At 28.2% G+C, this 17,758-nt stretch overlaps 2 protein-coding genes across 16 annotated transcripts; both read left to right on the forward strand.

Moving 5' to 3' along the window:
* Nucleotides 1-960: 960 nt before the first annotated feature.
* On the forward strand, nucleotides 961-6,091 carry LOC113873658 (BEL1-like homeodomain protein 1). Of its 15 annotated transcripts, XM_027511896.1 has the most exons (9): nucleotides 1,039-1,179; nucleotides 1,439-1,488; nucleotides 1,774-1,826; nucleotides 2,160-2,258; nucleotides 2,470-3,280; nucleotides 3,718-4,091; nucleotides 4,196-4,256; nucleotides 4,888-5,047; nucleotides 5,129-5,959. In XM_027511896.1, exons 5-9 carry the CDS (start codon nucleotides 2,525-2,527, stop codon nucleotides 5,698-5,700), a joined length of 1,923 nt encoding a protein of 640 aa, XP_027367697.1. In that variant the 5' UTR covers nucleotides 1,039-1,179; nucleotides 1,439-1,488; nucleotides 1,774-1,826; nucleotides 2,160-2,258; nucleotides 2,470-2,524; the 3' UTR covers nucleotides 5,701-5,959. The 15 variants fall into 15 exon arrangements, with proteins under 15 accessions (XP_027367692.1, XP_027367682.1, XP_027367696.1 ...); XM_027511881.1 differs by having other exon boundaries at nucleotides 964-1,179; nucleotides 4,888-6,079; XM_027511890.1 differs by having other exon boundaries at nucleotides 1,997-2,258; nucleotides 4,888-6,091.
* Nucleotides 6,092-14,539: 8,448 nt separating this feature from the next.
* LOC113871378 (E3 ubiquitin-protein ligase PUB23-like) lies at nucleotides 14,540-15,775 on the forward strand. The gene has a single exon (XM_027508470.1). It carries the CDS (start codon nucleotides 14,540-14,542, stop codon nucleotides 15,773-15,775), a length of 1,236 nt encoding a protein of 411 aa, XP_027364271.1.
* The last annotated feature ends 1,983 nt before the right edge of the window (nucleotides 15,776-17,758 follow it).

Genomic DNA, 17,758 nt, shown 5'->3' on the forward strand with positions numbered 1-17,758 from the left:
TATGCAGGTTTAAGTGAAACTTACTTCCACATTAATATTTTTTTATCGAATAATCTTATCTGAAATTTCCCTGTTTGCAGCGATTTTTTTTATCATATTTATAAAATACTATATTAAATAAATTTATTTAACATTATATATATATATATATATCATGATATATATAAAAATAAAAAAATATTTTTGCTGAAGTTTAAGTTTTATATAATTTAATATAAGGGGTACAAATAATGAATAACTATAATTTGTCACTTTGCTCAATAAAGTTATATTTTATGCGAAAAATATTAAATAAATAATAAAAAACAAAAATATTAAACTTTACACCAGTTGCCTTGTTGAGACCCGTAGATGATTCCTTCTATAGGTCTGATGCATAAAAGCGAAGGTGAGGGACCACTTATTGAGGGGTCATGATTCTTATACACATCATGCATGCACTTGATTCAGACCCCTTTTTTTCTCTAACCCCCTCCTTTAATTTTCATCTTTTTCTCCTCCTTGGGGTTACTCTTTTATGATCTGCTCCATTTACAAATTCAAATAATAGTATGGGTAAAATTTTGGAGTTTTATATTCATTACCAGCGAAATTGTTTACGAATATTTCCAGGATAAATAGCATATATATATATATATATATATATATATATATATATATATATATGTTTTCAGCTTTTATTGCATTAAAGTAGGTGTAATGGTAGTTGGTTCTGTGTTCCTTGGCAATTTAATTGCTTTATCTTCAAACTCAGGCATCCAACCACAAAAAATACACATATAAGTTGAAAAGAAAAAAACATGGAAATTGAGGAAACGACAAGAAGATATTTAATAGAGAAATGAGCAATTGGATCCCTCCACCCGCTCGTCGTCCATCATCATTTTTTTTATTTTATTTTTTATTATTAAAGAAACAATTAATTAAGCTTTGTAGAAGGAGACGTTTCCTCGTTTTTCAGCTGTTGGTGACTTCTTGCACACCTTGATTACATTTTTCATTATATTTTAATATTTTATTCACACAGATTTCTTATCTCAGGCCTGTTTTTCTCTATTCACTCTCTCTCTCTCCCAAAAGTTCTTTGTTTCTCATCAAGGGGTGCTTGTTGGCTGCATCAGATGATTTGAAAGGGTGGGTCAAATCAAGAGAGGTTCCCCTGTTTTGATCTGTTCGCAGGTACTTCTCCCAAAAAAAGGCCTAAGAAAGATAAAGAGATAATATCATGAAGATGTTTCACTTCAGTGTTTCACACAAATTTAATTACCCTTATTGCCCAATGCCCAGAACTAATTTCCATATTAAAAAAATTAATTTGTTTTAGAAAAAAATGTCAACAAATGAGTGGATAATGGGATGAATAAAGATGGGTATCTTTTCCCCCCCAAGTCTTTTTAACCCCATCTCTCTCTTTAACTCCTTTTTATTCCACTTTCAGTTGGGGTGGAATTGCAGATGATTTGAGTCAGACAGAGAGCTTTCCCCTTGGTAAGTGAAGGGACTGATATAAATTATTATCACCAAGATATATAGATAGATCATACACACATACACACACATGTTGACAGGTGGGTTTGATGCATCTATATCTGCTAATGATGTTTACTTCTCTTAGATGTATGTTAGCCATAACTGTGGTATTTGCTTTGGTGGGTGAGACTATGTGTGTGCGTGTGTGCTTGCTTGTCTGTGTCTCTCTCTCTCTCTCTGTCCCAAATCCGTTTCCCATAGGTTTCGGGTCATTGTAATTGAAAATTCTTCTTTCCTTTGCAGTAGTGCAGGGATGATCATGAAGCACGTGCACCCTCTAATTTCCATCACACCAGGTACTAGCTGGTTATGATACCATTAATTTCTTAAACTAATAATATAAATAATGGATTTTTCCCGTTACCCTTTCTTTCCATCACTCTCTTACCAAATCTCTTCTCTTTATAAAAAGCCTTCAAGTATTTCACTCACCCCTTTCCTTTTCTCCTTCTCTTTCATTTTCAAGTCTGGAGTTTGACCATACGACAAATAAGAGCATGCGCAAAGGAAAACTAATTTCATCTATACCATAAATTGGAGCAAATAAACATACCTTAATATATCATGTTAGGTTTTGGGGTAATTCATCAATTTTTTTACTTCTTCCTCCTCATTGTTTATTTTCTCAGGATCTTTGTGTGAGAAGACAAGAAATTAGCTTCAATTAACCTTTTAATGGGTTGATAAAAAAAAAATTATACTCCAAACCCGATTCGCTGCACTGAAAGGTACAGCTATCACAAATAGTCTTCAATGTTAACTCACATGTGTGGGGATGTTATTATTTCTTTGTGAGCACGTTTTGTTTTTTGTTGTGTTATGTTGTGTGTGATTTGTTCTAAAGGATTTATTATTATAGAATATTTGTTTTCATTTTTCTTGGGATGTGATTGTGAACTTTGAAAGCCTAACACTAACGTATGCTAAGTCTCTTTTCAGTGTGAAGAAGTAACAAAGCAAAAGAAATTTTCATCCCAAAAAACAGAAAATTTCGATGGCGACATACTTTCATAGTAACTCCGAAATCCAAGGTGGTGCTGACGGCCTTCAAACTCTTGTACTAATGAATCCTGGCTATGTTCAATACTCAGACACGTCGACGCCATCTCACGGTGGAAACCTCGTATTCCTCAACTCCGCCGGCGGCGGCGGCGGCAACAGCTCCCTTTCCCCACAAAATCTCCCCCACGCGCCGCCCCCTCACACTCAACAATTCGTCGGCGTGCCACTCTCCGCTGCGGCAGCCTCCTTGCAGGAGCCGCCGTCCATGCACCACGAAGTCTCCGCCTTGCATGGGTTCCTGCCCCGCATGCAGTACAATCTCTGGAACGCAATTGACCCCAACGCGGCGGCGCGTGAGGCCTCACGCGCCACCCAAGGGCTTTCGTTGAGCCTGCAGGCTCAGGCAGGCGATGACATGCGCGTGTCAGGCGGGTCGTCGTCCTCGGCTTCGGGGGTTACCAACGGTGGCGGAGTGTCGGGGATTCAGAGCGTGCTGTTGAGTTCAAAGTATTTGAAGGCCACGCAGGAGCTTCTAGACGAGGTTGTGAATGTTAATGGCGGAATTAAGGTTGAACAGGCAAAGAAAAGCTTCGACAAGACTAAGGTGGTTGGGGAATCATCAACTGCAGCTAGTGGTGATGGTTCAGTCGTCGCGGAGGGAAGTGGGAAGCGTAGCTCTGAATTGTCAACTACGGAGAGACAAGAAATTCAGATGAAGAAGGCAAAACTAATCAGCATGCTTGATGAGGTATTTTTTAATCGAAATTAAAAATTTATTTTAATAATTTGGGATAACGTTAAATCATCATCTATTATTTAAATAGAATTTTAATTAATAAATAATATTAAAAGTCTTTAAAGAACTATATATAAATTTTATCGAACTTATAATTTATTCTATAGTTAAAGTGTTTAGAAGTTACGATAAAAATACATAAGAAGTATCTTTTTTAATGAAAATTTTGTTTTTTAGTTTTTAATAAGTACTTCGAAATATTAGTTAGTAATAATAATATTGATATTGGTATGATCACACAACCCCAAGAATTATGTAATTAAACGAGACTTCAGTAGTATTAAATAAAAAAAATTCCAATGCTGATCACCTGTTGAATATTAATGGGTCAATAATTAAATGAAAGAAAGGTAATTAATGTGGTTTTTGGGGTTGATGGTGAATTGAAGGTGGAGCAAAGATACAGGCAGTACCACAACCAGATGCAGATAGTGATATCCTCTTTTGAGCAAGCTGCAGGGATTGGGTCAGCAAGAACTTACACAGCCCTTGCATTGCAAACAATCTCAAAGCAGTTTCGGTGCTTGAAAGATGCAATAACAGGGCAAATAAGAGCTGCAAATAAGAGCTTAGGAGAAGAGGATTGTTTTGGAGGTAAAATTGAAGGTTCAAGGCTCAAGTATGTTGACCATCATCTTAGGCAACAAAGAGCTATCCAACAATTGGGAATGATCCATCACAATGCTTGGAGACCCCAGAGAGGATTGCCAGAGAGATCCGTTTCTGTTCTTCGTGCTTGGCTCTTTGAACACTTCCTCCACCCGTAAGCTTATTTATACATATTATGTTTCCCAAAATCCCTTTTTCTAATATTTTTATTGTGGTAGGAAGATTCTTTGTATTGAAACAACTTGAGTTTGGTTTCAGTTACCCCAAGGACTCCGACAAACACATGCTTGCAAAACAAACAGGGCTTACTAGGAGCCAGGTAACACCACCACTACTTGTCATCTGTTCTTGAGATTAATTTTAGTTACGATATTGATTGTCTCTTACTCCTCCATGTGTGGGAGATGAGTTTGGAGGAAAAAAAAAAGAGAGAAAGAAAGGAAAAAAGAAGAAGAAGAGATAAAACAGTTTAGGCATGTTTGTTTTACTGTTTTTTTTTTATAAAGCTTAGATAAAATTGTCTTGTAAATTATAATTTATCCTTTTAATTATAATTTCATGTATTTATATGAATTTTATCATTTTTAATATATGTAAGTCATAAAAGTATATTCAAAATATAATAAGACATTTTTAGATGTCTTTTAAGAGATACATAAAATATTTTTTGAAAGCAGAAGAAGTAACGAAAAGAAAAAAAAAACTATTTTTAAAACAGAAATCAATGTACAAGATATGTAAGAGGAAAAAAATATGAAAAAATTAAGTTATTATAATTATAACATGAAAAATGTTGTCAACATATTCTTTATTTCATTTTTTCAATTCATAATGTATTATTCAAAAAGTTTTACAAAAATTCACAAAATTTAGTTAATAGAAAAAAAAATTACCAACATTTCTGCTTGTATTATGGATCATGTTAACAATTCATATTGGTAATGAAACAGGTTTCAAATTGGTTCATAAATGCTAGAGTTAGGCTTTGGAAGCCAATGGTGGAGGAAATGTACATGGAAGAGATGAAGGAGCATGAAGTGAATGGATCAGAGGACAAATCAAGCAAGAGTAGTGAAGATCCCGCTATGAAAACAACTCCACAAGAGAGGGGTCCTACCTCTGAAATTGAATCTAAAAGTTTCAATTCCAAACAAGATGTTTCAAAAAATCAAAACACTCCAATAATTTCAGCTTCTCCACCATCAACTTCACCTGTTGGGGGTAATGTTAGAAACCAATCCGCATTCAGCTTCATTGGGTCATCAGAACTTGATGGAATCACACAAGGAAGTCCTAAGAAACCAAGGAACCATGAAATTCTACACTCTCCAAACCGTGTCCCTTCAATTAACATGGATGTCAAAGTCAATGAAGCAAACAATGAACAACTCTCAATGGATGGTAGGCAAAACAGAGATGGGTATTCTTTTATGGGAAACCAAACAAACTTCATTGGTGGTTTTGGTCAATACCCAATGGAGGAAATTGGTAGGTTTGATGCAGAACAATTCACACCAAGGTTTTCAGGTAATGGTGTTTCCCTTACTCTTGGTCTTCCTCATTGTGAAACGTTGTCAGGTACCCATCAAACATTTCTTCCAAGCCAAAATATCCAACTAGGAAGAGGATTGGACATTGGTGAACCAAACCAGTTTGGTGCCTTAAACAATTCCAATTCTCACTCTTCAACAGCATTTGAGAGTATCAACATGCAAAACCCAAAGAGGTTTGCTGCACAATTGTTGCCGGACTTTGTGGCCTAAATACGACAATGAAGGGAGATAGATAGTTGCTAGAACTGTTTATGGGTCTCTCATATTTTCTTCTAATCCCTGTGCTTGTTCTAGGGAATAATTAATGACGATAAATCGTAGTGTAAAGAAAGAAAGAATTTTATTCTAGTATAGGTTTATACCTTGCATAGAACCATTTGAGTTCTTAGATAGCTTAGGGATTTGAGAGTATATGTTAATTTGAGGTTGTATATTATTTTTGTAAGTTTTGAAGATGGGATAGATGGGTTGGTGTCATAAAGTTTCAATTGGTAAAGATAGCAATATATATCTTTGATTGAAAATATATGTCATGTAATATTTTGCAAAGCCTCCATTGGAACAAGTGGAATCAATTATCAACTTTTTTTAAAACATTTTGGGAATAATTCACCTACTTACGCTTGGGTGGCTTTCACAAACAAAACAAAACTGGAAATTTGAAATGAGAAATTATTTGTACCAAATGTAGAGATGCCTGATTGGACTTTGCTTCATTGGTTTTTAGCCTTCATGTGGTGGATTTGAATGGTGTCGATATAGAGGAAATAGTTGCCTATAAAAGCACCCAACGTTTGCAGTAGGAGGAATGCTTGTCTACCCCAAGGAAGATAGAGATCCTTCTCTTTCATTGGGTCGTGCTATGGCAAAAGAGATCACGATTGCATTTGAACCCAATAAGAACTAACTAAAAAAATTCTTGAAGGAGTAGAAAAATATTCGCTAAATAAGTTTTAATTTGGAAACAGGTATTTGTCTACAAAAGAATGTAGAAATAAATGTGAGTATAATTATTTTAATATCTACCCCCACCACACCCGTATTATTATTTAATATATATGTTGATTTTAAAATTAGGAAGATTCTATAATTACATAACAACAACATATCACTTCTCAATTATTCAATTTATTATTTTTATTTAATTAAATAATATGACGGTTAATATAATTTATTAACTAACTTTGATAAAAGATAATTTAATGTAATAGTTTTTTAATTAAATAATTCAATCATAGTAATTTTGAAAACTAATTTAACGCTAAAAGAAAAGTTAAAACAGTAGATAACAATAAATTAAGAGATTTAGTTAAATTGTTTAAAGGTTAAGAATATGTTTGTTATACTTGGATTTTTAAGATTAAATAAGACTAAAAAATATTGAAATATTTAAGGATAAATTTGTCATAAAAATTGCACTCGAAAAAATAACATTTATTATAAAGAAATTATCTTTAATTTTAAAGAAGTTCTCTTTATATATTGCTTTTAGTTTTGATGTCTCATTATAATTTAGAGTCTCACCAAATAGATGTAAAACTCAATTGTAAGGGAGAAGTTATTTTGCTAGCTGATTGGTATTTAAACCCTAAAAATTGTATCCGTCTTAACTTTGTATACGTATGTTTTTGCTTTTCATTTTCTAGAGTAAGTGTTAGATTTTTTATCTGTGTATATAAGTTTTGAGTTTCCCTTGAACTCTCTAATAATATATGTTTTGTTTATAAAAAAAATATAAAACTCAATTTTTTTAATGGTGACTTAAAAGAAAAAATTTATATAGACTAACCAATAAAGTTTTTCACCATAAAAAAAAAGGAAAATTGTGTATAAGTTAAAAAAGTCAATATATAAACTTAAAAAAGTTTCTTAACAATGATATCTCAACTTTTATGGTACCATTACATTATTATTTTACTTTTATATGTTAATGATATTCTTCTCACTGCTAATAATATTCTTGTTATATGATATAAAGAAATTTTTCTATAAGAACTTTGAAGTGAAATATGAAAAAAAAAGGTTTAGTTAGAGAAATTTAGAATAAAAAAGTGATTATTAAAAATATTTCTAATTCAAAAGGAGACAAATTTAGTTAAATTCAAAATCTTAAGAATAATTTGGAATGAATGACAATGGAGACAGTTTCTTATTGCTATTGGAATGCTAGATATATCAAAATAATCATGTAATTGATAATTGAAATGTTATAAAAAAAGTTATCAGTTATTTACAAGATACCAAAAATTATGTACTTAAATAGTTACATATATAAAAAATCAAATTGTCTTAAAGTAAATGGTTATATGAATTAAGACTATGCGAGATGTGTAAATTAAAGAAAATCTATTTTTGGTTACATTTTTTTATTAGTTAGAGGAGTAATTTTATGAACGAATGAAAAAGAGTTTATCATTGCTACTTTTACTATAGAGGTTAAAAATATGACATGGTTTGAGGCCATTATTAAATGTAGTGTGGCTACAAAACTTTATTTTAAAACTTGACATTATTAATAGTATAGTGAAGTATTAAAAATTTATTATGATAATTTTTCAATTATCCTTCTTTTTTTTTAAAGAATGACAAGCATTCAAAAGATGTAAAACACGTAGAAGCAATGTACTTATTAGTTGAAAAAGTGTAAAAATATAAAATATTTATTAAGCACACCAACAAAGAAGGATTTTAATAAGAGTATTTATGTGAATTTTTATAAAATGAGATTGTCACTGTCATGTTTGTACTTAGGTAAAAAATAATGTTTATTTATATTTTTTGTGTTTTTTTCTTTGAAACATGTATATTAAAAGAGCAATTAAGAATATTTGATGTTTGATGCATTATTTGTGTTTAATTCTCAACAAGATAGAAATGCTTGTGAAACATGGATGAGAGGTAAGGAAAGAAAATAAATGAGAAAGATAATGAATAATAACTTTTTAATTAAGTTAATATTTTGACAAAAAAAAAACTTATTTAAAATAGTTTTATAAGTTAAGAGTTAAAAATAAAAATAAAAATGGATTCAAGCCAAAATACAACCAAAAAAGAAAGTTCAATAACTAATCTATTAATTTAGCTTCCTTATGTATACATTTTTTTATTTTATTTTAATTCCTCTTACTAACATAATTGATCAAGAGACTGTCCCATGATTAACGAAAAGAACTAAAATACTACAAAAGTACAAGACTAAAAGAAGTTAAAAGTAAAAAATTGTTAATGATCAGTATTTAGTAGGAATAATTACAATAGAAAGAGTAGGATATCCTATTAAACAAAAAGGATGCTCAAAGTCTTGAAAGGGAGATAAAATTCAATAGATTTAAGCATGCAAATCACTATAGTCTGTCTAAAGTCTCGAAAATGTCGCAAACAGACAAGAAGGGGGACTCGGATTTTGGAATCAATGTTTTGTGAAGAATATTTTCTATTCAAACAGCCGGCATTTTGGGCCATAGGTGCTTTTAGATCAAATCATGAGTCCATTTAACACGCTGTTTGTACTTTCTCCAAGATTCAATAAAGCCTCAGTCTATAGATCATGACGTGCAATTATAACTGCAGATCTACATCGCTCTGATTTTTCATTTTGAAATTAATGATAATTTTTTGTCTTATTTGGAAGTAGTATCGGATTTTATAGTTCAATTCAACTGTGCGTGAACCACTCTTCTTCCAGAAATCTCATTAAGATCGGACACTAACGCTCGTGAATTTGCAAAACGCGCAACCCATTCAAAGTCTCTGGGTAGCAACAATTTCCATTATGGCAAGCAGTGAGAACTTTCCCCTCTTGGGCAATCTATTCATTTCATACTAATTACGGTAAGTAAATTTGTTAGATAATTATTGGAGGTGACTGTTTTTTAACTTTTGTGTTACACTTAATGTTAATGGACTTGCATCTGTCTAGTGATTATCTGTTAAATAGTTTTGCTTTTCCATACTAAAATATATGTTAAGAAAATTATGTTGAATTGCTTTAAAAAAGTATGGAAGGAGATTTTTTTAATATATTTTTTATATCAAAATTTTATTTTTTATTCGTTAACCAGTTACTTAACTATACTTGTTAACATTTATCTTATAATAATAGCTAGTGTTATGACTTATGAGGAGTGTTATGAATATATTATTAATTAAAATTTATTAAAATTATAAGAAAAAAAATATTAGATTATATGTGAGAATATTAAAAATGTGTTATGAAAAGTGTGTTGTCAGTATTTTTTATTAATATTATATTTAAATAAAGTAATTAATTAAATTTTTTTAAAAATAAACGATTAAAAGTCTAAATTTTTTAATTAAAATATTTATTAAATAAAAAGGGTTGACCTAAATGTCAGCTAGGACATAAGCACCACACAAGGAACAATCTATTTCCAACTATAAATTAAGAAAGTAGTACAAAATTTAGACAATATAAAGCTAATGGGAGTGCATCCAGAGTTCAAATTTCTATAACAAAATTATTTATAGTTTTATATTTATCTTTTTTCTGATAAATATTAAATAAATAAGAATTTGTGAAAGCTAATAAGAGGAGAAATACGTATAAAGCATACAACATAACTTAATATATCACAAGAGAGGATTTTCTTCTGAAATTATGTGACTTCATAAGAAACCGATGTAATATACGACTAATAAATATCTACCGACTATTTAATATTTTTTAAATTTAAATTACAGGTATTTTTTTTCCCAAAATAATTCTATTTGAGTCTAAATCAAGTAAAATTATTATATTATTATGGCCAATATAAATTATGACTCTTAAATATAAACTAATTTTTTATTCAAATATTTAATGTAGTTCTATATTTAGAACTCAAATATTCCTTATTCTTTTCAAAGTGCACGTAAATATATTTTTTTATGGCCAATATTTCTTTTAATACAAGGGTGAATAAATAGCTGTAAAATAATTTGTTAGGATCCTTCTTTTAAAAGTAAAGATTAACTTGAGAATTATTTTTTATGACGATTTAAAGGGGCTGTTAGGCTCGTTACTTGTCTTTTTCTCCCCTCTATCATTCTTTTTCATTGCAAAGTAAGATATAGTGGAAAAAGAGATAAACTAAAGTACAAGCAAAATAATTTAAATAATATTATTTTATTTAAATTTTTTTATAAACGTGAGAATCAAGTCTATTTAAAAATAATTTTGCTAAAAATTATTTTATTTAATTATTTTTATAAAAAAATACATTTTCAATGTAAATTATATTTAAATAAATTAAGTTTATAAAAATTAAATATTAATTGATATTTCATTACATAATATTATTTTGATATCAAATATATACTTTTAAAATATAAATAAATGTTGATTTTAAAATTTTATATTTATCAATATCTAATTTATCTAAAAAATTTGATATCCATAATCAATATCAACCCATCAAATTTTTTAACTGTCAGATTCAGAAAATTTAATATTTATAAATAATTATTAAGTAATGTATATTTTACTCTTAAAGTAATTTAATTTTTGTTCTTTTCATTATTTTTTCTTACTTTAAATACTATAAGCATATTTGATTACTGTTTTGCAATCAGTTTTTTGTTTTTAAAAATAAATTTTAATAATTTACACTAAAATTTTTTTTTAAAAATAATTTTTTTTTAAAACATAATCAAATATATTTTTAAAATTTTTATTTCTCTTTTACGAAAAATGAAAGGAACATAAGTCATATCATAAATGGTACTTTATCACTCTACGTACGTATGTTATTTAATGTTAATAATGTTAACTCATAGTTTACTTTGAGTCGTCCCAATGGCTGAAAAATTGAAGTGGGAACCAATCGTAATTGTCAGCACTATTTTTTAATATATAAAAATACATAAATAATTCATTAAAATTAATAAAAATAGTTATATAATTATAAATTTATATTATCTTTTGAAAATATTTATAATATTAAGTAATTAAATAATAAATTATAAATATAAAATTTATATGCTATTTTTCTCATATTAAATATTATTTATTAATTAAATTAAATATAAATTTAAATTAATAATATATATATTATTATTATTATATACTATCGAGATAAAAATTTAATTTAAATAACAAACACTAATGACGCCTGAACAACACACAAAATTTGTTCTTAATATTACATATTATTAAGATGAATTTTTAATTTTTAATATTAAACATTATTAATAACACTTTAAAAAGTACAGTTAAAATTATTTTTTTTAGATATTTTTTAGTATTAATGCACATATTTTTAAAAAATAATTAGTTTTTTCAATTGCTATTAACATAATTTGATTTCAATTAAAGTATCGATATTAAAAGAGTTAAAGTTATTATTATTGGTTGATAAGAATTTTATTTTATTTTTACTATTAAACGAGATTTACAGTCCAAACAACACAAAACTAAGTAGCATGCTTAGGTCAAAGAGTTTCTAAAGAATCAAGCCTTAAGAAAGATTGAAGAGAGGAAGGAGCTTTATTAAAAACAATAAAAAACAAACCAATTTTAAGCTCTATATTAGCTAATTAATATACATGTTGGTTAATTTATTTAGGAATATAGTTAAACCTAACATACTTAATATTCTTGACAAGCAACCTAATTTTATTAATAACAAAGTAAATCAGGTGATTACAATTTTGGATCTTCGTAATTAAAGAAATAGTTACTCCCTTTGGTCATTTTTATAAGAAACAAAATAGAACGTATTTTTTATTCTTTTTAAAAAAACAAATGATAGATTCAAGATGCATTAATTATTAAATTTTTTTTATATATTTCTTTTATTAGTATCATTGAATATACAAATTACTAATTATATTTCTTTTATTTTGATGATTTAGTCTTTTATTTCTTATAAAAAGGACTAGAAATATCTTAGAATCACATTTAATATAAATAAATTAGATTTTCTGTCAATGACCAATCAGATACTCCAATATAAACCCCAAAGCTCAACAACAGTTGGGAGGCAAGAATCTAAAAAATTGTAAAATCCAACAATGAAGCCACCACACCTAGCTAAACCTAAGGATTGGGACACAAAGCCATTAGTGTTGAGCTTTAGGTATCTATCTAGAGGTAAATGCCACCTCACCAAAAAATAAGTCCCTCAATCAACAAAAACCTCCAATAATAAAACATATAATCAATATCAAAAAGAATTTTATTTAGCAAGCTCTAGTTATCTAAACGGTTATTATAGAAGATAAGAATTAATTTTTTAGTAATTCTTTCTCCACCTTATATTAGATATCACTTACTGGATTTGGATCGTATACAATTTTGGCGGAAATTGCAACCCGTTCGCTTAAGCGAATTTTGATAAAAAGTGATTTTGGCTTAAGTTAAAACAAATTTGCTTAAGCAAAAAAAATTCGCTTAAGTGAAAGTGAAAATATACTGCAACATCTTCTTTTAACTTAAGCTAAAATCATTTTTTACTAAAATTCGCTTAAGTGAATACAAAACTGCAGTCAATCCGGATCCATCACTTACTGTTAATAAGAGATAAAGGGAGTAATTAAGATAAATATATATATAAATAATTAATTTTTATAAATAAAATATAAAAAAAAAATAATTATATGTTATAAATTATTTTTATTTTAAATAGAACTATATATTATTAGATGGTCAAGAATTATATATATATATATATATATACATATATATATATATATGAATAGTAAGTGTGAATTTCATTAACACATATTTTATATCAAATTTAATATAAAAATATAATAATTAATATATTTAAAAGTATTTTTTATAATTTAAACAAAAAAATGTTAATATTTATTTTTTATTATTTTTTCAACAAACATATCATTTACATTTTAAGATTTATATAAAATAAATTTTTACAAAATTATAAAATTTAATGTAAATATATTAACCCTGTTAAAAATTATAATTTTCAAATTTATAATATTAAATTTATGCATTTAATATATAAGTCAATGCATATATATATATATATATATACATATTAAATTTAATATTTATATCCTTTAATACTTTTTATAAAACATAAAATGGATTAATTTAACTATTATTTTATTTTATTTTATTTTTATAATAATGTTATCAAATTTTACATAATTTAAATATTTTTAAATATATTAATTAAAATTTAATATTTATTCATATTTTAAAAATTATTCGTAAAAATTAAGAACTTAGCGACAAACAGGTTTGTATTTATGGCAAAATATATGTTATATCCACTTATTTCATTTAACTTTGGCGGAGAAGGGTGGAACGACGATTAGAAGAGGATTTCATTTGTTTTTTTCTTTCCGTTGTTTTGGTTTAAAGATGTTTATGAGAGGATTTGAAAATGGGGAGAAATTGACGAAACATAATATGAACACAACTATTGGAGACAGTAGTCAATAACATATTTTTATGTTGTCATCAATCTATTGGATTGTGTTATAGTACTGCACAATTGACGCCTCTGAGAATATGATATAACTTTTTGTTATGTCACACGTCAATAAGAAGGATAAAAAATAATTCATTAAATTTTAGAAAAATAAATTCAATAAAATTAAAATCCTAAAAATTTATAAAAATTAAAAAAATACATTTATACTCAATTTCAATTTGAAATTGGAAATGCTGAATGCCTCGTCACTTTTGAACAGATGCGTAGTGTATATGCCCTTACTCTTTACATGACTATAGAGCCTACAACATATTCCATTAATTTGCTATAATTAATTTTTGGCCCCAGATTCTTCACCACTTTTTTCTTCCTTTGACCACCGAACGGTTACTTAGAATATGGAACACTGCCATAAATATTTATACGTCGCATTTAGACTCTAGCTATGACCAAAGACCAAGCGATCACACCTCTATACTTAAAACCATATATAAAATTAAGCCGCATTCTCTTACCATTTAGTAAACTCTCCTTAAAGGTTCCTTTCACACCTTCCTTCATAGACCATAGATATGATAAAAACTCGCATTTTTCTTCTTTTTTAAGCCGAAAATTAAGGGATCTTAGTTTTTCTATTTTCTTTTGACATGGATGAAATTGAAGTTCCTCAATACTTCATCTGCCCCATATCACTCCAAATCATGAAGGATCCTGTTACAGCCATAACAGGTATCACATACGATCGTGATAGCATTGAGAAGTGGCTATTCTCCAACAAGAGCACAACAACATGCCCCGTTTCCAAACAACCCCTCCCAAGGGACTCTGACTTAACCCCTAACCATACCCTTCGCCGTTTGATCCAAGCTTGGTGCACTCAAAATGCTTCACTTGGCATTGATCGCATTCCAACACCTAAACCCCCACTTGACAAAACTCAAGTTCTTAAACTCCTCAAAGACCTCAAAGACCACAAAAATCTCATGCAATTGGAGTTTCTTGCTGCAGAGAACGAGAGGAACAAGAAGTGTTTGCTAGAGGCTGGTGTGCCAAAGGTCATGATCATGTTCATTGTGAATTGTTATAAAAAGGGTCAAATTGAAAAGGGTCTTGAGGAAGCTCTTAGTATATTGCAATTTGTTAAGATTCCCGCGGAGGAAGTGAGGGTGCTTCTAAAGGAAAATGATCAAGTATTGGATTCTCTAACATGGGTTTTAAGTTTAAGTTGTGATGAAATGGAGAAGTCTGTTGCTATGAAATCACACGCGGTTTTGATCCTCAAAACAATTATCTACAAGGGTGACCCTAGTCATCATCAAGTTCTTGAGAGACTCAATCCTGAGTTTTTTGAAAGAATCGTGAAGATTCTAAGACATGGGATTACCCAAAAAGCGGTTTGTGCTGCTCTTCATGTCTTGTTGAGTGCTTGTCCGTGGGGACGAAACAGGTTCATGATGGTGGAAGCAGGTTTGGTTTTTGAGCTCATTGAGATTGAAATGGGGGCACCAGAAAATAGAGTCACCGAGCTCACACTAGCTATACTGTTTCATCTATGTTCTAGTGCTAATGGGAGAGCCAAGTTTCTGAGCCATGGGGGTTCCATCGCTGTGGTGACAGAGAGAATATTGAAGGTTTCAGCAGCTGTTGATGATAGAGCTATATTTATTCTCTCTTTGATTTCTAAGTTTTCTGGCACAAACACGGTGCTTCAAGAGATGTTGAAGGTTGGAACTGTGTCGAAGCTTTGCACGTTGCTTCAAACTGATCATGCCAAGTATCTAAAGGACAAAGCAATGGAGATGCTCAAGTCTCACTGGGAGGTTTGGAAGAACTCTCCTTGTTTTCCTAATCTCTCTTTTTATGCAACAACCTTTCATAGGTGAAATCAAATGCTTCCAAGAGTCCCATACTTGATTGTCATGATCTTGAAACACAGTTGAAAGAGTTTTGCTTCTTTTTTTTTTTTACATCAATTGTAATATAGTTTGATTTGAGTTAGATACATCTTTATATAATAAATTAGAATTTTGCTAATGAGAATGTCTTTCTTTTTAGAACAATGACTCGATTCTTCGGAAAATTATTTGTCCATTTGTGTTTGATGTTCTCAATTTCTTTATGGCTTCTATCATTATCGGTTACAAATGAAATTTTCACGGTTAATTTTAAAATTATTTTAAATTTAATTATTAATTCCACATACATCAACTTAATCAAATATAAAATTTTCACAACAATACAGGTTACGGTTATAACAAGTCCTGTGAATTTTTAAGTCAATCTCTGATTATTATTACCATACGTTCTCTTAAAAGCAATTTAATTTCTTATTCTATTCTATTTTCTTTGATGGAACGTTTTAGTTTTAACTTTTTTTTCTTCAATTTTTAAATGCAAACTCTTTTAAATAAATCATATGCATTTTATAATTTTAACTTTTTCTTCTAAGATATGATTTTATTTTCAATACAAGGGGTAGTTACATGCATCTTACTTTTAACTTTAAATTTTCTCATTTGATGCATTATGGGAATAAAAGTAAAAATCTATTTTTAAATAAATTTCATAACACCCTCCTATAATACCAATAAAAAATACTATATTTTATTTTATAATTTACTAACCAAAATACTTAAAAAATAATTATATATTAATCGATTTCTAAAGTTACTTTTAAATAGCAGTTATGTGTCAACTGATCTCACAAATTAAAATTTTAAATTTTTTATCTTATAAATAAACATACTCAATTCATATCTTATAAAACACTAATAAAATTAGTCTTGTTCATATTTGTAAATTTTTTTCATCTTTTTTAGACTATTTAGTTAATATAACATATAAATTCAAGTTTTAATTCGTAAGATAAAGAATTAATATTTGCAGTTCATACTCACTCATATTTTAGAGAGCAACTATATAAATTACATATCTATTTTGGAATGGTTTGAATAGCTCTCTAAAACTACGGTCTTCTATCTTTTCTATTATAGTGTTTGTTAAAGTCTTAGCAATAAAAAGAAATCAATAAAAAATTATTTTAGAGTATTAAAAAAATACATTATTCATTAATAATAAATATCAATAACAATCTATCAAATTAAAAAGCATATAATTTTTTTTATTAAGCATGTCTACAAATCTGAAAAATAAAATGGATGAATTAAATCAATTCTTTATAAAAAGTATTATAATTAAGACTTTGAATCAATCTATTTCAATTATGTAACTAGTATTTCAAATATAAATATAGTTGATAATACTGTAAAAAATATATATTTATAATTATGTAAATTAAATTTTTATTTGAATAAATTTATTGAATATCAATTTTTTACTATTTATTTAAAGACTATAAATAAGAAAAAACTTTGAAAATCATGAATATTTATTCTATTTCTTTTAATGTATGCTTCGTTTGAACTATGTTATATATGGAGCCTCATCTTCATAGAAAGTACTTCGAGATTTCTTTATTTGAAGGTAAGTTATACATCCCTTGAATTAGGTCATATTCTTCAAGCAAACACATCTAATTTGCTTAGTGAATGTCAATTATGTCTAGTATTTTGAAGATGTAGAATATTTTTTTAAAAAAATAAATAATATTTGCTCATCATGAGAGTCATAAATATTGCATAGTAAATTTAACTTAGTATTTAGTCTTTAAATATTTTATATTTCTCTGATTTTTATTTTTTATTTGGTCTCTGACAATAATAAATTTTTCACTTAATTTTTCTAAATATCACGAGTTTATTATTCAATTTTTACAAATAATACAATTTTTTATTTTTTAAAATAAAATCTAAAATAAATAACTCGTAATATTTTTAAAAAAATATCAAAATATATTTTATATAAAA

Source organism: Abrus precatorius, unplaced genomic scaffold, assembly GCF_003935025.1.
Source record: "Abrus precatorius isolate BTA unplaced genomic scaffold, Abrus_2018 Scaffold7, whole genome shotgun sequence".
NCBI lineage: Eukaryota > Viridiplantae > Streptophyta > Magnoliopsida > Fabales > Fabaceae > Abrus > Abrus precatorius.